This window comes from Prionailurus viverrinus, chromosome E2 (assembly GCF_022837055.1).
Source record: "Prionailurus viverrinus isolate Anna chromosome E2, UM_Priviv_1.0, whole genome shotgun sequence".
In the NCBI taxonomy this organism is placed as follows: Eukaryota; Metazoa; Chordata; class Mammalia; order Carnivora; family Felidae; genus Prionailurus; species Prionailurus viverrinus.
The window spans coordinates 27,482,061-27,502,478 of record NC_062575.1 but is presented as its reverse complement, the minus strand read 5'-3'; the positions used below and the strand labels follow the sequence as shown (position 1 = coordinate 27,502,478).

The following is a 20,418-nucleotide window of genomic DNA, read 5'->3' as shown; positions in this document are numbered from 1 at the left end:
CACATTAAAGGACACATATCATTTGAATACAAAATTATATGCTGGCACCCAAAAGGGCCATACACTGATGTGGCCCGCAGAATTTTGTTTTCTTTGAATTTCAATGATCTTAGACCAGAAACATACTCTCCACAAATACTGGTTTTTTTGTAAGCTTTAGAAAGGAACATGGTACATCGTATTCCATCATGTTAATACAATGTAACAACCTAATTTTTCTGGTCTGATGTGAGTAAAGCCGACAAGAAGCAAAATGGTTTATACTTCTCTTGGCATTTAATAGATGGAAAGCCAGGGAAGCTCTCAGGCTGCAGAAATGTCTCACATACACAAAGAACTGGAAGTACCTGGGCAGCTCAGCAACAGTCAAGCCTCTCTTGATTTTGGCTCAGGTCATGATCTCATGGTTTGTGGGATAGAGCCCCACAATGGGCTGGGCTGACAGCGTAGAGCCTGATTGGGATTCTGTCTCTCTGCCCTTCCCCAGCTTGAGTGCTCTCTCTCAAAATAAATAAATAAATTTAAAAACACAAAGAACCATACTGCATTCCACTGGATTTTCCCACTGGAGAGTGAGGGACAGGGCAACCTACTTGTAATTACCCAAGACCAAACTCTAAGTTCGTTTTTGCAGTTTTAATACTGAAATTTCCAGGAATTCTATATATGTCAAAAGAAAACCATTTTGTTCCTTTAAAGAAAACAATCAACTGCAATGTCACTCCTGGTATCTGAGGTGCTAATCTGTTATCAGTGGACAGGTCGAGCCACCCCATTCAGGGTGATTCTGCACATAGCCCAAAATTCTATATTATCTAAATATCTTCCAGTATAGTCATTACCAAACATTAACATACTGAAATACCTTGTGGTGGTTGGAGGGGGAGGAGGGGTGGACTTTTAGTTCAGACACTACACTCTTCTAATATTTAATGACTATGTTTATAATACTATCTATGAGTTTAATTTCAGGACAGAAAAAGGGCTATTACAAAATGTTTTGGGGAAGGGACTGGGCCCTAAGAACCACTGATGCAGGCTTCAAGTGTATCAAGACTAAGGCAAGAGAGAATTTCAGACCTTGTTCAGCAGATTAATCTTTGTGACAGTGTTGGTGGCCTCCCCTGAGTGCTTCACTAGCAGTGCAATGAGGCGGACAAAGGCATCCAGGTTGTGATAGCACTTGGCTCGGATCATGGTGGGATTAGCAGCAGGATTGTGCTGCTGCTCTGCCTGAGCACGGTAACTGATTTCTACACACATTTCAGTACACAGACGAAAGAACCTTGTTATGAGGTCATCAGTCTTCAGGATTCCTTGCTGGTGCATCTACCAAAGGAATAAAAATATAAAACACAGTGAGATATAATACACACAAATAATTTTTTAATTTTCATATTTAAGACGTATTCTCCCATTTACTCCTGGTCACATTTCTACTTCTTACTTTGTAAAAACAGGGGTCATGAAAATGATTTATCCATTAAGGACAGATGACAGAATTCCTTAGTTTTAAGTTTAATGAAGAACAGAAATGATGGAAATTGAGAAAGAAATAGTAACATGGCAATTTTGAGTTAACAGTCCATAGCCAAGTAAAGTGGAAAAATTAACTAGGCAAACGAACCAACTTTTAGTAACCTATTAAGTCATAGTTAGACATTCTAACCAATTCATAATTCCCCCAAGTAAGAGATTAAATTATGTATATTTTACTTTTTCACAGAATTTAAGATAACTTCTCCCAACTGACTTAACCAGTAACAAAATTTTTAAACTCCAACTAGCTGCAACATGCAAAGTCAAGTAATAATTTGCACAATAAGTAGGTACCAAAGAAAATAGCCACAGATCATACCTGGCTACTTAAATGTAAATTCAGTTTATTTCGACATAAATTGTTTAAAATAACACGGACAGAATGAATTTCTTCAAAACAAAGGATAAAGAACAAATTTTATGACACGATTTGGAAGTGAAGCAGAGAAGTTATTTGGCTAGTACAAAAGAAGAAGGCAGTATAAGAGGTGTTAAGGGTGCAGAGGGAGAAGGAGGTCAGTGCTTAAAGAAACCAAGCCCAAAATGGAAACTTGACCGATATCTTGGAAACTTTAAAACAATTTCACTGTCCCTTGATAAGCAGTAAAATAACTGAATTGAAACTTATGTACCCTAGGCAAGACAGAAGGTCAGCAAAGGGACTTTTGTACATTGAAATCTTGAGAAACTACCAGGGGGAGGTAACAAAGACAGACTGCTGTTATCAAGGAGGTCAAGGAAGAAAGAATTCTCAAAAGGATGCAAAAGAGATTAAAAAGTATAAATACAGTATCTTTTTTAAACAGAGAGAAAAAACAAGAGTAAATAAGCCAGCAGGAAGAGCTGAGACAAGCGCCACATCCATACCCATGAAATTTTGATGATCACAAAAAAACCCCAACTGATTCAAAGTTCTTCCATCCAAATCAGAAAATCAAACTGTAAATATTCAACAACAGCTTTGCAATAAGGTGTATTTTAAAATTCTTTTAAGGTAGAGACCTACTTAGTATGATTTATTTACCAAGTTAACATTCATCTTAAACAGTAAATCCAATTTTTAACAACTTTTAAAATTCTAATCAGCTCTTCCATAATCCACTGTCATTTATTTGATAATAGATCTAATTGCAATCTTTCTTTGGTTGCACACCTATGCTTTGGTCTCAGTTTAAAAAATATAATGGTCAATCTGCAGAAATAAGCAGATAAGCTAGTATCTCTCCCTGAATAAACATTACAATAGTTCTACTAAAGGAATTCTAAGGCCAGTTCAGCAAAAGCACCACTCTGGCAATTAAGTAGTATGATCAGGACAAACTGGCTACTGAGCATGAATCCCTTACAGTGGTTGAAAACAGCCAGTAATAATCAAAAACAGAATGCTAAAATGGTACTATCACTCTCTTCCTACACTGTTGTTTACTCATCCTGTTCAAATATTCTTTTCTAGGAAATGGTTTCCTAACACTTTAACTCAAAGTCCAATTTAGATAAAATCACATGAAAATAGAAACTATTTCCCAAAAAACCATGTTAACCAATTATAGGCAGATAAGCTACTTAGTTTAGAAAATATAATAAAAGGCTCTACCATTTAAATATTTAAGATTTTGTTGCATTTTCTTATTTTTAAAAACATGGGCTATTATGAGAATATTAATTAGCCCCAAATTCCCTCACTATTGATTATCAAGCTAGTAAAATTACTACATACATGTGGCAATTTCATTATTCATTATCTGATCCACTGTATTTTGTAGCTATGACTACTGAAATGGGATAAATAGAACTAAAGGGGACGTGAAATGTTGAATTTACTGCTTAGTGTCCAAAGATGAGGAATGAAATAGGCTTTATCAATTTAACAGAGTAACGATGCTGACATTTTGGTTTACATGAGTATGGAGGTAACTGTCTGACCACAGGTACATAATACTGAGCTTAAATATTGGAGGCATCACACCCTACTTATGTTGAATAAAAAGCACCTTTCTTTCCAAAAGCTCTACCTGTCCAACAAACGCAGAGAAAGCTTTGGTACTGTCACGGCCAGCTGCTGCTGAATGGTAGAGATTCACCCATTCCCTCAGAAGATACTCTGCCTTCTCCCTCAGGCCTGGAGGATCATCATACTCTGAGGCTTGAGAGATCCCAGAATGCATCATAAAGTTAGGGCCTCCATGAGCACGATCAATCATTGCTTCATAGTTGGATCGCACTACTTCCATCAGCTGGGGCAATCTAGTACAATAAATCCAGAGTGAAAATCAGTCTACTCATGGTTGTGATTTCACAGACATACAGTTGGACAATCTGCTTATTTAATAGAAACCACACAGTGATTTCCATATATAAGCAAAGCTATCTTTGGTCTCTTCCTGTTTACTCATGACCACATAATATGCAAATGACTGACTGACCTCACTTAAGCCACTTCTTGACCCAAAAAAAAAAATGATGCCTGTTGAGATGGAGCTGATGTGCATAGTTAACAAACACTCTGTGCGCCTACCATGTGCCATGGTTTGTTATTTATCTTAATCTCAACAATTCTCTGAGATACTATTTCTATTTTATTCAAGAAAAGGCTTGAGGAGGGGGGGTAAGTCAACTTGCCTAAAATCAAAATTTTAAGTGCCAGGGCTTAAACACAGGACTCCTGACACCAAGTCTAGTACGGTATGTACTGCTTGCTCTACAGCAAGGTGGCTTGGCGGTTAGTTAAGCTCTCATACTTCAAGGGACAATATTAGGCCTCACTAAAGCTTCCCACATGTTGTACAGCAGTTCTAATAGGTAATGTTAGTAAATCTGCACATTCATTTCTAAAGCTCATTCTTAGACTCAACACACAAAGATCCCATCACCATCCTCACCCTTCTGGAGCATTGCCTCTGGAGTGAGCATTAATCCTCATGAGAGTTTCAATGGTGTGGAACAGATCTGCCTCAGTAACATGAGCAACACTCCTTTCATCCACCAGCAGGATTTTTACCAATTGCATAGCAAATGCCACGGCCATGTAGTTTAAACCATTCTCCATTGACTGGCAACACAGAAAGCACAACGTAAGATAGACAACACTTATCGCAAACACACTTCCCAGCTACCAGAGCCCTTTTTCTGTTTAAGAAAATTCCTTCCATACCTGTGCTAGGTGAAGATCATACTGCTGCATATTAACCAAATGATTGCGAATTAGCAACTCCACTGCTTCAACATTGTATTTATATTCATCCCGACATTCAATTAGGCACCTAGAAAAAGTGTTTCTTTACTCATATAGGCTTAACCATATTGTAACAGGTAAAATAAAGATCCTATTTTATTCAGTGGTAATTTGTTCCAAATTAAGGATGCTTTGAGAACCAAATGCAAATCAGTATCCAAAATTCAAAATAGCCAATAATGAAGCAGAACAGACAGCACAGTGTTAAAACTCAAGCTTTTCTTTCAAAGCCTAGAAAACAAAGCATTCCACTTAAGACATTGAAATATTTATATGTGAACACCACTGCCAAGAAATCATTGAAACCTTTTAAAACCAATGATCTGCAATTTATTCCCCAAAGCAAAGTACTGGTTTTGTATATTCGTCAAAGTCCCATTTGCCTTCTAGAAAAAAAGGAAACCTCTGGACATGAAAAGGGCCATGTATCTTAGAAAGCAGTCTAATAAACAGTACTTGTTTAAGATGGATACTGACCTTGTGATCTGTTTGTTACACCATGGAGACCCATATGCCCGGCCATCCTGAAGAGCTTTTAAGACCAAAAGGTGGCACTCCCTGTAGCGCAGCAATAGGTCAGCATCAGCACCACTTGTGGCATCTAGTAAACCCTCTACAGCCTATGGAAGAAAAACAGTATTCACAAACATGGAAAATATAGTATTCAGCCCAACTTTCAAAGCCAAAAACCAAACCTTAACAGAAATTACAATGTATCTTCTGGAGCCTCAAGTTAACAATGTCTCCACTCACCAAAACCCTTTTCACACACACACACACACACACACACACACACACACACACACACACACACTCTCTCTCTCTCTCTCTCTCTCTCTCTCTCTCTCTCTCTCTCTCAATTCTAATTTACATTCACATGTGTTCTTCACATAAAAAGTCCCACTGTCCCTACACAGTCAAAATCCAATGGTCCGTAACAACCCTCCCACATAACCCACCTACGTGGATCAACCTTTCCCTCCAAATCTAAAGTGCTGTCTTTTGAAGTTTCTTAAATAACTGTGTTTTCAAAAAATTGTAATAAAAAAAGATTTTCCCACTTTGCCGTTGGTAAGTGCCATGACTACATTCTGTTCTGGGAAAAATTCACCCAGTTTTTACCAAACAAAATTTGTTTTATCTTAATTTTAAAATCTGAATCTAACTTAAGTAGGCGATGGTGCAGGTCACTAGATTTACAAACATAGTTTCTTCTTAAAATTAACATTTAATGGGGCACCTGGGTGGCTGAGTCAGTTAAGCATCTATCTGACTGTTGACTTCGGCTCAGGTCATGCTCTCACGGTTCATGGGATTGAGCCCCCATGTTGGCTCTGTGCTGATGGGGTGGAGCCTGGTTAGAATTCTCTCATTCCCTCTCTCTGCCCATCCCCTGCTCCCTCTCTAACAAACTTAAAAAAGAACTAACCTTCTGGAGCAATCCAAGAGCAGCTATGGCATCCCGAGAGTTTCGAGATAATACTACAACCTCCAAAAGACTTCTAAGAGCCTGAGCTTGAGGATTCATGGCCAAAGTTGGTGGGATGGCATGTAGGTGCTGCTCCAGTTCTGTAATGCATTTATCATATATCTGAGCTACATCATCTGTTGCCCAAGCTTGCTGTTTGAGAGAAGGAAAGAACCAAAAAAGAGATAAGCAAAAATTTTTCAGATTTTTCACTGGCACATGCAGCAATTAAAAAGTATTTTAGTATGTTTACTCCCTTGATTCCCACCCACCCCCCTCCCCAATCAAAACAGAGGGGCGGCTCTTCCATTCCCTTTCCTGAACTATTCAATCTTAATGACATGAGGTGGGGCAGTGCAAGGCAGGGATGCGAGAAGGGGTACTTCACTTGACTATGGAAGGGCTGACAGACATCAATATAATCAAGTAATCAAAGAAAACAAGACAGATAATGGGACAGGATATAGCCTAGGAAAGTAGGTAATCCAAACCACAGAAAATATAGTACCCAGTCCAGCTGTCAAAGCCTAACAGAATAATAACACAGCATCATTTCTGTGATAAATATATCAAAGATGCACTATTTGAATCTATTCCTGAGAACATACTGAACAAATCCAAACCAGGACATTCTAGAAAATAACTAGCCTGTAGTCTGCAAAAGTGTCAAGGTCATGAAAGATGAGGAAAAGGTAAGGTACTATACCAGACTGACCTGGAGGAAACTTTAAAAACATAACTAACTAAAAATGTGTGATTCTGAAATAAGTCCTTTTAACTATAAACAGATGATACTAGGACACTTCATAAAATCTGAATGAGGTATCAGGATTAGGTATTAATGTATCAGTATTAACATCCTGATTTCAATAGCTGTACTATGGTCACACAGGAGAATGTCTTTGTAGATAACACAGACCAAAGTATTTGAAAGTGATTGGGACACCAGGGTCAGCATCTTATATTCAAATGGTTCAGGGGCAAAATGTTTTCCCCTACATCTCCCAACTTTTCTGTAAATAATTATATCAAAATTTTAGAAACTCTTTTTACAAAACATAGGCAAAGTGATGGGGTCACCATATAAATTCCTTTAATTAGGACAAAACATGAAAATCAACCTCATGGATTTAAAAAAAATAAAAAAGTTCCTCTGTGTGCCATCCTGATCTAATACAAAGAATAACTATACTCATCAACCGTGGGGTAATTTTCCCCCCTTTAACTTAAACTCTCAGGAAGCAAGAGATAGATTTGATAAAAACATTCAAATTAAAATGTAAAACATTCAATTTAATCCAAGGAACAATTTACCTTCATGGGTTGGGCTAAAAATCCTGTAGGCTGACTTAAATCATTTGTGGGCAAGAAGCCAGGCACATTGCGTGCAAACTCTTCATAAACAGCCAGCTGCTTTGGGTCCACACCACCAACCTGGAAAGAAGAAAACCTATTTTGACAGGATCCTCTTCACAGAATCGAAGCAAAGTTCTTTGAAAGTGGAAAGTTTGCATGGAAGTACGCACAGGGATTCTGGAGAAGGCACACAGGAGTCACTACAACATATAATAGTGTAATTGCACATGTATGTGTGTGCACACAACTCACAGTGTTTCCCATTTCCCCGAATCCTGTCAAAAGTCCCCTTTGTTTAAAAATTCGTTTGAGTTTTTCTAGGGAAAAATACCTCAAATAGGAACACACAAAATGAAATTCTCTAATGAAGCTGGTAACAGTGATCAGATTTCTTACATTTTCTCACTAATAAGTAGTTAATAATTAAAACAGAAGTACTAGAAGGCAAGACCAAGTTGCGAAACACAAAAACTAACAGGCACATGAACTCTTTACATAGGGATGTGACAACTGGCAAGTGCATGCAATCTAAGGTAACTTTTCTTTTTGAAAATTGTTTAAGTAATCTCTACAGACCACGTGGGGCTTGAACTCACGACCCTTAGATCAAGAATTGTATTCTCTACCAACTGAAGCAGCCCAGTGACCCCATCTAAGATATCTTTATGCCTTCTCCACAGGTAGCCTACAAGTGATACGCGCTGAGGGTGGGATATTGTCTCAGAAACAACATGTAACCCCACTGTCTAAGTCCTGGTGAGGAGTTTAAGCAACATAAACAGAAAGAAAACAAAGATGGGTAGGGAGAGACAATGCCCCCAATTCTTACTTTCAGCCTGATTTGCTCTGGCATCCGCTCAGCTTGATATGTTAACACAACAGGATCACAGTACCTGCGACCTTCTTGCCTAGCATGTTTTCTCAGTTCAAATTCCTGCAAATAAAAAAAGTCACTGAGGTTCTTGTTATGAGGCATTTTCTTAAATAGAAAAAAAAAATACTTAAATGGCAAAGGCTAAACACTTACAGTTGCTAATCTCTTGTCCATCTCAGGACCTGCTTTTTCTACTGCAGTCTTCTGAATAAAACAGCAAGCTAATTCACAATTGTCCTGAGCTAACTGAGCAGCTGCCTGATCCATCATTTCCCTCTGTTGTGGCGATGCAGTCTTTTGGAAGGGGAAGAGAAAGAAAGAAAACAATTTAAAGTTTTCTGTAGATAGATAGATAAGACAGATAATAGGAGATGCAATGCTTATACAAATTTTTAAAGTTCTGACTCTATTTATGACTTACTAGCTGTGACCACAAAATAGCCTAAAATCATCTTCATCTGTAAGATTAAAATACTACTCAACCAAAACACTTTATTTTCAGATTGTTACGAAGACAGTGAACAATATGGAAACAGTAAAGCAGTTAAAAAAAAAAAAAGGTGGTGGGGGAGGCATCATTAACCATGGCATGTAAGACCCAAAATTAGCAAATGAGTTAACCTGAGGAAAGAGTGTAATTGTGTGTGTACACAAAGTCACTTTACACAGTTTTCCACTGACCTACTGCAAGTGCTTTAATCTGAATTCTTAATAATTACCAGAAACAATATTGTTAACTTATGTATTTTTAAACCCTTCATGTCTTTAAACCAATAAATATTTGGATATCTACTATCTGCAAAACACTGTGTTGAGGATACAATAGTGAGCAAAAAAACATGAGGCTTCACCTCACAGCATTTACAATTCAACAGGAGGAAAGACATCAAATGTGATGACATGCAAAGAAAAAGAAAGTCAGGCACGCGTAAGAAATTATGTATTCCACCAAGAAAATAATCAACCTACACGAAGGGCTGAGGCAAAACTGTTTTTCAGGTTGGTAGATATGCTCATAAGCAAAGGTTCCCTGCAGGTAATCATAGCCATTCCAGCTGTTAAGTTCCGCATCATGTGATGAGCTGCTATTCGCATTCGAGATTCCTCAGAATCCAGGGCAAAATCCTTCCTGACTATTTGCTCACAAGTAGTCATAGCAATCTTAATTGATCGATCCACCACAGGATGGACCAGCTCCTGGACAGCCCGTTCAATTGCCTGGCGCACACACTGCTTCAACTGTGGATGAGCCTGAAACAAGGGAATCTAGGTGGGGGAAACAAGTTAAGTCAACAGCTTGTTTAAGGTAAGACATCCCAACTTACATCAGTCATCACACCTGTGATTTTGGAAATGACTTCAAAGTTAACCATTAACTACCAATTTCTACTTTAAATTAACCAATGAAAAGCTCAGGAAATAGAAGCTAGTCTACAGAGAGTACTATTTGTTATACCTTATGATATGTGATAATAAATACGTCTTTGCGTTTTTAAAAATTCTAAAAGTTTGATGTGCAAATTTTTTATTGCAGGATCCATTATGTGCTTAGTTAAAATTTGTAGCTTAAGTACTCTCAAAGAAAGACCCAGGCGCTTCGGGGCGCCTGGGTCGCTCAGTCAGTTGAGCGTCTGACTTCAGCTCGGTCATGATCTCACAGTCTGTGGATTCAAGCCCCACGTTGGGCTCTGTGCTGACAGCTCAGGGCCTGGAGCCTGCTTCAGATTCTGTGTCTCCCTCTCTCTCTGCCCCTCCCCTGCTCATGCTTTCTGTCTCAAAAAGAAATAAAAACATTCAAAAAAACCTGTTTTAAATTAAAAAAAAATAATGTAGCTTCTATAGTTGCGTGGAGAAATAAATGCAAAAAGAATCAGGTTAACAGAGAAAAGGATTTCTACAGAAACATTACTACAAATAATTCTCCAGAATAGCAAACATTTACATTACCATACATTGAAGCCACTTTGCTTCACCTGAATGACTGTTTCTAATCTTTTACCTCTGGTATGCCCTAATACTCACTTGATCTCTTAAAAAAAATTTTTTTTCAACGTTTATTTATTTTTGGGACAGAGAGAGACAGAGCATGAACGGGGGAGGGGCAGAGAGAGAGGGAGACACAGAATCGGAAACAGGCTCCAGGCTCTGAGCCATCAGCCCAGAGCCCGACGCGGGGCTCGAACTCCCGGACCACGAGATCGTGACCTGGCTGAAGTCGGACGCTTAACCGACTGCGCCACCCAGGCGCCCCATCACTTGATCTCTTTAACTTAATGAATTTGTGAGAAACTTCTAAAATACTCATGATGGATACATAAAAATATTCAGATTACTGACAGTGTTATAAAGGGGAATCACAATTTCTAAATCTAAGGGCTCCCCCCACCCCACAAAAAATTAAGTGCCATGGGGGTACAGGAGAGAGACCTAGGTTAAGATTTTTTAATTTTTTAATGTTTACTTATTTTTGAGAGATAGACACAGCGTAAGCAGGGGAGAGGAGAGAGAGAGAGGGAAAGACAGAATCTGAAGCAGGGCCCAGGCTCTGAGCTGTCAGCACAGAGCCCAATGAGGGGAGTGAAATCACAAACCATGAGATCATGACCTGAGCCGAAGTCAGATGCTTAACCAACTGAGCCACCCAGGCGCCCCTAAAATGATCTTTTTTAAATCCCTTTGTGTCCTTTAAATAAAAAAGCTCAATGTATTAATGTTATTCCTGTATTTGTGAACATGGGCAGTTTCTAAAAAATCAAACACCATGAATATTCCAGTATCTGATTCTGAACAAGTGTTAAGTAGACTAAAAGAAGATAATCATCACTCTCAATACACAGAGTAAAATACCTGTAACTATTGGCATTTTATATGACTTCAGACCAAACTTCCTTCTGGAATATAGAATGTAACTGAAAGTATTAAGTCTCACTTTTAGATCCTGGCTTGGAGACTTTACACATACACACAGGAATCAGCTCAGTTCTAGCTATCTACCAAAAAGAAACGGTTTAATGCAAGGGCTAAGGGTGGCATGATAATGAAAGTAAACAGCAAAACACTATGGAATACTAAGGATCTTTTGGCCTGTGTAAGGTAATCTTGGCCATTGTGATTATATAACCAGCTGATTAATACCACAGGGTTTAGATATGAGTAACCAACATAGGTGATTTCCAGTCACAATGACTATATTTTTAGAGTAGGAAAAAATCCCAGCTGTACTATACAGCAGTTGCCAATCCCTCCTTTCTGTACAAAATCCTCTAAGATCTAGGAATCCAGAAGGAAGGAGAAAAAGAAAAGGAAGGTGACCCATTTACATTGTCATAAAGTAGGAATTGGGGGATGGAGCAGTTGTTTACTTACTGTTGGATTTAAGGTAATGTGTGGTGCCAGGCCTGCAAGGGAATAGACATTGATGTCGTGGTAGCTGTACTGTGGCTGTGGTGGAACTGTGGCTGTACAAGTGGTACTGGTAGCTGGTGTTGTAGAAGTTGCTGAATGTTAAAGACATAAAATAAGAGCTAATAAAAAGCACATTTCTTGACTTTGCTACAAAATCAAGGCATTAGGCAGTCTTTAACTGGATTAGTCTCTTGGGGGTGGGAGTGGGGGGTGAGAATGGCATAGGTCTCATTTTCCACCCTAAATTATAACAAAAAAATTTCTATTGTTTGAATACAGAGATCTGAACAAAGTATGTAAAGCTATGTCAGTGACAATACCCCTGCAAAATACCCTTTGCAGTTGCAAAGAAATCAACTGTGAGGACATGCTACTAGCCCAAGACTTGTTATCAGCAAACCCAAGACTTGTTGATAACTCTTCATTATAGACGTCTCTTTCCCATCTAGGCTGTTCTCTGGTTACAGTTGGGGATTCTTAGCTACTGACGAATGAGACAGAATGACAAGCTGGTTTATTCTTACACACCTCCTAATCTTTCATTCAATACTTCTATAGCCCCCACATTTCCAATCTATGATCCACGTATAATAATCCGCCCCTTGGGCAGGTCTAGCTGGTAGTCTGGCTACCATGTGAGGAGTAACACAGGCCCACCGTGCCATGCAGTTCTTTCTGATCTCAAACACTCTAAAAAATCACCCGGCTTAGCTGGGATAGGATTAATGATACTTAGTTAAGAATACCATTAAGAATTACCCAGATGAATTCTGGAACTGAAGACAATACCTAGACATTACTAACTTCTCCTTAATAATTCAGATGGCTCACCAAAAAGTATACAAAATTTCAACACATTATGTGGAAAATTATAACTTGCTACATGCATAAAGATGTACCATTTAAGAAAATTCTGGTAAAGCAGAAAGCTAATTATCACACTTACTTGTGGTTGTGATGGGAGGGAGCTCTTCTGGCTGCTTGACATCTTTCTTTGGAGCAGAGAGTTGCTCATCTAAGTTCTTTAGGCGATCTTTATCCTTTAGGAGGTTTCCAGGTTTTAGCTCATTGATGTCTAATGCAAGGTTCTTGCAGAGGACCTCAATCTCAAACTTCAAGTTTAACTGTATAATTCAAATTATTTGAATTTTGAAAACAAAAATGTAGTTTTATTCACAATATATACTATTCTCATCCAATTGTTACAGTGCTTCCCCCCCCCCCGCCCCCTGCAATTCTCCGCCTTTCCTGTAAATTTTAATAATGTGAAGGATTAAGGAAGTTTCAGAGGATAAAGCAGCAACAAATGTACCTTTAAGTCATGTTCCTGATGTAGCTCTGCCAATACATTCATAATTGCCATCGTCCAGGGGTTGGGTGGCCTAAAAACCTAAAGAAAAGCTACTATGTTAAGTTGGTCCCCAAATCATTCTTTAATTCGCATTATTTAAAATACTTAGGCACTTATACCTGTGTGGCCATAATAATCTATATCATAATTTAGAAAACCATCAAAACCCAAAAACATCCATTAAAATCAGAGTTATTAAATGATGCTACCTTAATCTCTCACATTGGAAATCCGAGTTTCCCTGAGAAAGACTGAACTAGCTCTATCTTCAGAACTAAGGATATAATCTCATACCCTTTTGCTGAAACAGACTAACTCTTACAGATTAACCATCAATAAAATATTAAAATCTACTCACCACACTGCGAATGCTAGATTCTAAGACTTTGGCAACAAAGGGCACTACATAGAGCAACTCTTGTTGTCCTTTAACATAAGCCTCTAGCAGCAAAGATTTTACATCCAAGTCCTAGAATAAGAAAAATATTTTTAAAAGCTGGGAATACACTTCAAAACCCCTCACAAAGCACCAAAGAAAGGTATTTTGCAAACTCATTCCCAAATCAGGAATCAATATGACCCTTGCCTTACGAAAAAAGGGTGACAACCAGACCTTACTGGCTTTTATTGTGCTCAACAATATAGAATCATGAGCATGCAATTACAGATTCAAAACATGGGCCAAACTCTTACAAACACCCCAAATCATTAAAACAGTCCCAAATACAGTCAAGACTTTTAGACATAATATGCTATATGAACATTCTCAATTTTTACATGAACCTCTGGCTGGAACTCACAGTGTGTAAGATGGGTTTATTTTTAGCTAATGTGATCATTCCTAGCCAATGTCCCAAATTCTTCAGCAAAGAACGATCTGAAAAATTGGCTGCAGCTTTATCAGAGGTCAGGAGCACCTGGTATAGGATTAAGAAATATAGAAAATAAGTTTAAGAAAAAATTCTCAACTGAATGTTTGAGAATTCCCTTTCATCCAATATTAAAAACAAGACGTCAATTCTGAGAACATACCCCAAAGTAGATCTACTCCATATTATTAGAGTATAACTATACAAGGTTAAGGGGTTATGTATAGTCCTACAGAAAAGTATTTTAAAACTGAAATTTTTAGCTAGGTTTGAAGCAGGCACCCAAATGCAAATCTATTTTGAGGAGCAAAATTCAATTCAAATGATGATTAAAGCTACGGTTCTAAGGCCTTCAAGACAACAAGCATATGAAGAAATGTAACCAAGATCACAGTATCTACTACAACCTTTCAGTATTATCCAGGTCACTATGTATCTCTAGAGAGAACTAAAATAACTTTCTGAAATACATTATAATAATGCTAAAGTGCTTCCTTTAAAATTTCTGGATTTAAATCTATATTTAATTACCTATTTCATTAATTCTGTAGTTCTTACTTTCCTAAGGGGGACAGAAACATCACATGAGTGTGTTTTGGGGCAAGCATATACATCCATCTACATATTACTTCTTAATTTATGGCTATAAATTTAAAGTTGTAATTTAAATTTGTTTAAAAGAATCTTGAAATTTTGCTCCAGAATATGTAGAAACTTTTATATCCCAATCATCATTGCCATCAGATTAAAAAAAAAAAAAACAAAAAACAAAAAGTGAGTATAGTTATGTTCCTTAACTCTACAGATCAACAGCAGAATGGCACAAAGTCAGCTGTGTAACACAAAGAGCCAGGAATTATTTTGCACTACAGCGTAACCAGGAATGGGAAAAATTTCCAACCACAGGTTTAAATATAGTGCTGGTTCCTAAGCCAATGCCCAAATCATTCATCAAAGAATGATTACAGCTATATGATAGGTTTTCTTGAAATGTTATTCCTCCTGAGAAATAAAATACCTAATTTCATGCAACAAGCGTTAGCACATTAGGAAAACTTTGACTCTAAACTGCTGAGAATCCTTAAAACAGCTATCCTACAAACAAGTCGAGAGTCTAAAGATATTTGGCACTTAAGAAGACATAAAAGACTCACTGGAGCATTGTCTTTGTAACAGTTAAAGTTATTAACAACCTAAATATCCATTAGCAATAAACATCCATACAACAGATTTCTAGAAGACTATTTTAAAAAAAAACAGAAGTGAGGGACTAGAGCTAAGAGCATATTACAAACTAAAAGCAAGTTGAAAACATAAACAGAGGATCAAGAATTAAAACCATGCATGAAATGATGAAAACAAATTTAGAATAGTATAGCTACTTTCAAAGTAAACAGTATAGAGTACATCTTCATGAAATTCTTCGTGAAATTTAGTTCCGTATCTGAAACAAACCCTAGATAACCTAGAGAAAAAACAGCCAATAAATACCTCCCCCCAAAATTCTGCTTGTACAATTAAGTATTTCCAAATTCAAAACAGTAATGAAAAGGAATAGAAGAACTAAATTTTACTTTGATGTTTCTGTAGGTCTCATTCAGAACCATCTTATTAAATTCAGGGTTCTTCAGCGTGTCAAGGAAGTTTGAATAGAGGCTGTGAAAGTTTGGCTCAATACTGACTCTCTTCATAACCAGGTATTGTGAAACCCAAGGCATAAATTCTTCCTTCACAGTTTCCTTTAGTTCTTCAACCTAGCCAATCAATATGACACAGGAAGTACACGGTTAAAAGATGATAAAATACAGCTTTGTGTTTCTTCTATGTAAACAATCCTATACCATGTGGTTCCTTGCAAAATTAGATGCTAAAGCCCCATGTTTCATCTCCCTCCACATGAGACATATGCTATGAAGTATAATATATTAAATTCTTGTTAGTACAAAGTCAATCATCTCTCAAACTGTGGGTAACTACGACTAAAACATCTATGGTTCCTTTCAACTTTAAGTCCCTCACCCTCACTTACCCACCTCTCAATTTGACCAAACTTGCATATATTGCTAATGTACAGCCTACTGTTAACAGACTTAACACCAGAACCATATTTTCCTAAATTTCTATCTCCAGGAATCATCTCTAAAGTTTGAAATTTCTCTTCCAAAAGGACACTAAAGACTTATTTTATTCATAATCAATTCTGGTGGGATTTTGAAAGATGGTACATAAATAATATCTCAAAACCTACTTGTTTAGGCTAATCTTACAGGCTAAAACAGGCATTTCCAATGAGTTATTATATAATCTTGAAAGAGAAGAATCCCTTCTTATGCTCTGCACAAGGTCTAACTCAGTTACTAGGCACCTAATAATAGCTCTGAATGGTCTCTGGGAGGACATGAGTTGTGATGAGGTATAAATGACATGTTCCATCATGATGAGATCGTGTAGTTTACTTCAAAAGCCTGTAAAACTCACCACAAAACTAGTACTATTTAATGGCTACAAAAACCACAGCCACTAATTGTATATCTGTATTCCCTTTGCTTTGATTCTATTACTTCAATCTTTAAATCTTTAAAGTAAACTGAGTATTTAAAAAGGTGCAGAAATCCCCCAACCCACTAGGGATAAAATAGAAAGCATTCACAATGATATATAAACTATTATATCATGCTCACCTTTTGTGTCATATTCGACTGTGAGAGATTATTGAAGATAAAAGCAATTTTCTCTTGGATATTTTCTGGGGGCTCTACAATTCTCTCAGTTTGATCTGTGGCCACAAGCAACGTATCTATATTTGTAGTATTAATAGAAGGCTAAAAACACAAAGTACATAAAATAAATGAACTGAAATACCTGTTTGACAAATCCGAGGGGAAAATGTATACATATTTAATATAAAACATATACATGGTATATATGGCTGTGCATTGGAACTGTTGGCAAGAATACATGTTGAACTGTTAATAGTGCCTGCCTCTGGGAAATCTGGGGGAGATACAAAGGGAGAAATGTTCATCTTTATACTTTACTAGGCATGTGCTGTTTATAATAAAATTAAAACACATGCTCACTCCTAGATACATTTACAACATAACAAATCCAAGAAAAGAAAAAAGATTTACTTACTGGCACATCTTTCTTAAAGCTGACTCCGGTTGGCCTGGTGACTGTAACCGTTTTAGCAACAGTGGTGGTTGTTGAGGTGGTTACCATCGTGCTAACCTGACCAGCAAGGGGAGCTTTTGCTGGAACCTGGGCCTGAGCCTGGGCCTGAGCCAGTGCAATACTTCCAGGGGTTGTGATAGAGCCCTGCATTTTCACAGGAGGATCTCTAGACTGCTGTCCATACTCAATATACTATAGGGGTAGGGAGACGGAAACACATTAAAAGAATTCTTAACAAAAATTGAAAATTCTGAATTATACTCCCCTGACTTCTAACAAGGGAAAAAGCATTTCAGAAGACTCTTCTGGCTCATCTATAACCCTTACTCCTTGCCCCATTTTGGTCCATATTTCTATACGTAATATATGTAAGTGGATACCAGGGGCTCTTTAGGAAGTAAAATATTAATGTGTCTTAAAAAATTTATGAGAACTAGTCTAGCAAAACACGTTCAAAACACGCTTGCATATATACCTCCGTAAATCCCTTAATATATATAAACCTTAACATTTTTAAATTTGTACAATAAACTGATCTCTTTTAATGAACACTGATGAGAAATCTAAGGCCTAAAAAATATGTGGTAATGTGAATTATCTCTCAGCAAAGCTATCACTACAAAACAAACACACTGTAGAAAGGCAAGTCAGTTCTAGAAGGTAATAAGACAGCAAACTTTTTTTTCCATTTTAGACCATTTGACCTTTCTACATACAAATTAGAAAACTGACATAGGGATCCTGATCCTATTTCCAGCAGTCTATGCCTGAACAAAACAAAAACTACTATCTAGGTATATGATAACTTTATTCAAAAAAGGAGATTTTCAAGTAAGACAGTCTCTGAATAAAGTATAGCGTCTTAAAGTACACAAACGAAAACGATTACCTCTCTCTCTCTAGCTGTCTTGTTACAAGGGGTGGTGGGGACCACTGTTTTCTGTGATCATGCCCATGCCCGTCTCCTGGTCTCCACTTACCTAAGGTCTATATTCCCACCTCTGAATTCCAAACACATTTTACTGTGGTAAGCCTCTGACTTCTCATCTTAGTTTTACAAAACACTGCTTTCCTGTATAGTTTTCAGTATTACAATACTGGCATATTCTCCCAACCCCCTCAGATGAATAAGTAACACTCACACCTGTCACTCCCTAGGTCTCCTAGGTTAAGCCAACACAAAAACCCTGGCCTCCTACAAACAGACCCAGCAGCACGAGGTAGAAAACACTGGACTAAATTCTAATAAAAATTAAAAGTAGGTTCAAATTCTGATCTGATTCCTTAAAATATGATGTTATAAAGCCATTTTTCAGCTTCATGTAAAATAACAACAAAAATTAATCAATTTTCTTGTTCTGGGAGTAGACTTTGACTAAAGCCAAGACAAAGGTATGAATAATACTAGCCAATTAACCTAAAATCACTTACTAAAACAATAGTTGACAAATCATGTAAAATGGCTTAAAACTAAAATCTCTAGGTCCATTTCCTCAAGGACTACCTCCCTCCTTTTAAACAAGTATATGAAAGGACTCTAAGCAGGTAGTTAAGAAGGCTGTATTTTTTTTTTTTAAGTCATCTCTACACCTAACATGGAGCTTGAACTCACAATCCAGAGAGCAAGAGTCACATGCTCTACTGACTGAAGCAGCCAGGTGCCACAAGCAGGCTGTAGTTTCAAGAAACACTTGTCTTAGTCTTATATGAAACAGCTCTGGCTCATATTAACATTTAGATCAAAGGAACATCTTTATTTATTTTTATCCAAGATTCCCACTCCAAATACTTTATAGAATCAGGCAGGAATTCTTAATAATAGTAAAAGATGTCTATACTTCAACAGCATTATCAGGCTTAAGTACCTGATAAAAGCCTTTCATTAAATGAAGCAAAACCACTGCTTAGAAAAGATAATCCAAGAATGACATTTTTTTTCATGACCTATCATTAAGCTGCCTAATGAGCACCAAAAATAGGTATGCTTATAACATGCCAATCATTAAGAAATCTTAATGCCAGTCCCAGCAAATCCAAAATCAAATTAACATAAACTCTCCAACTATTAGACAGATTTGAGCTATCAGACACACTTACCTCCTGTAAATGATGTGGAAATTGCATAAAGTGACTGATAGAAGCCAAGTGCTGACAATACTGGGGATAGTCCTTCAATCTGCCAATAAAATATTCATTCATTCATTCATTCTTTTCATGTAAGAACAGAAGCAGCACAATTAACAAATTTTTTTCCAAATGCTAGTCTAAGCCACTGTCCTCATGCTACCTTGGAAACACCTTATTTGAAGAGAATGCCAAAGATAAGAACACAGAAGTAGAGAGAAATATTGATGAACTTCACTCTTTTTACATCAGAAAACAGTGTCTATGGGGCACCTGTGTGGCTCAGTCAGTTAAGCATCTGACTTTGGTTCAGGTCATGATCTCAGGGTTCGTGAGTTCAAAACCCCCTTTGGATTCACTGTGGTCAGTGCAGAGCCCACTTCAGATCCCCCCCCCCCCCCCCCCCGCACCTCTCTCTCAAAATAAATAAACTTAAAAAAAAAAAAGAAAGGAAACAGTATCTTTTTTAAAGGTCCTATTTTCAGTTACAATTACAATGAGCCACTAAAACTGCTACCCAGAACAACTCCAAATGTTCATCAAAAAATGGAGAAACAATTCAGAGTTAATCCATACAATGGAATAGTATCCAGCTATGACAAGGAACAAGTACTGAAACATGCAGTAATACAGATTAATTTCAAAAGATGGGTGGTAATTGTAACAAGTTAGACTCACACACACCGTGTACCGGAAAAACTACAGAGAAAGCAGATTAGTGACTGCCAGGGGTCAAAGATGGGGGAAGGTGAACTTGTACAAAGGCAAAACAAGAGAACTGCTCGGGAGTGATACAAATATTCAGTATCTTGATTGTGATAGTAGTTATATAACTGTATAAATTTTGTCAAATTCAAAGAACTGTAATATAAAACAATGACTTAGCCCTCAATAATCAACAAAAAACTATTTCAGTTTATACTTTTCCTACCACTTATTTCATAACTGTAATGAATTGTTTTCACTTCTTCCTCTTCAACTTTATACTGTTAAGATATATATAATGATGGGGCATGGCAAGAACTA

General features: G+C 37.3%; 1 protein-coding gene and 1 non-coding gene across 8 annotated transcripts in view; both read right to left on the bottom strand.

The window, feature by feature from the left end:
- The window catches only part of CNOT1 (CCR4-NOT transcription complex subunit 1), a 103,518-nt gene that overhangs the window by 9,648 nt on the left and 73,452 nt on the right, over nt 1-20,418 (bottom strand). For 4 of the 7 annotated variants that reach the window (XM_047834785.1, XM_047834787.1, XM_047834786.1 and 1 more), the window contains exons 22-40: nt 19,366-19,444; nt 17,230-17,460; nt 16,776-16,916; nt 15,669-15,848; nt 14,026-14,142; nt 13,584-13,694; nt 13,187-13,264; nt 12,821-12,998; nt 11,836-11,966; nt 9,439-9,735; nt 8,623-8,763; nt 8,425-8,529; nt 7,554-7,673; nt 6,201-6,392; nt 5,249-5,391; nt 4,691-4,799; nt 4,419-4,588; nt 3,531-3,783; nt 1,081-1,329 (exon numbers count right to left, since the gene is read on the bottom strand). In XM_047834785.1, the coding sequence (XP_047690741.1) occupies nt 1,081-1,329; nt 3,531-3,783; nt 4,419-4,588; nt 4,691-4,799; nt 5,249-5,391; nt 6,201-6,392; nt 7,554-7,673; nt 8,425-8,529; nt 8,623-8,763; nt 9,439-9,735; nt 11,836-11,966; nt 12,821-12,998; nt 13,187-13,264; nt 13,584-13,694; nt 14,026-14,142; nt 15,669-15,848; nt 16,776-16,916; nt 17,230-17,460; nt 19,366-19,444 (3,025 nt within the window). The remainder of the gene's footprint in view (nt 1-1,080; nt 1,330-3,530; nt 3,784-4,418; nt 4,589-4,690; nt 4,800-5,248; nt 5,392-6,200; nt 6,393-7,553; nt 7,674-8,424; nt 8,530-8,622; nt 8,764-9,438; nt 9,736-11,835; nt 11,967-12,820; nt 12,999-13,186; nt 13,265-13,583; nt 13,695-14,025; nt 14,143-15,668; nt 15,849-16,775; nt 16,917-17,229; nt 17,461-19,365; nt 19,445-20,418) is intronic. The other 3 variants (XM_047834788.1, XM_047834790.1, XM_047834789.1) reach the window with 1 other exon arrangement.
- Nucleotides 14,879-15,016, bottom strand: LOC125153826 (small nucleolar RNA SNORA46). Its single transcript, XR_007147576.1, has one exon. It is a non-coding gene; the product is annotated as a small nucleolar RNA SNORA46 (small nucleolar RNA).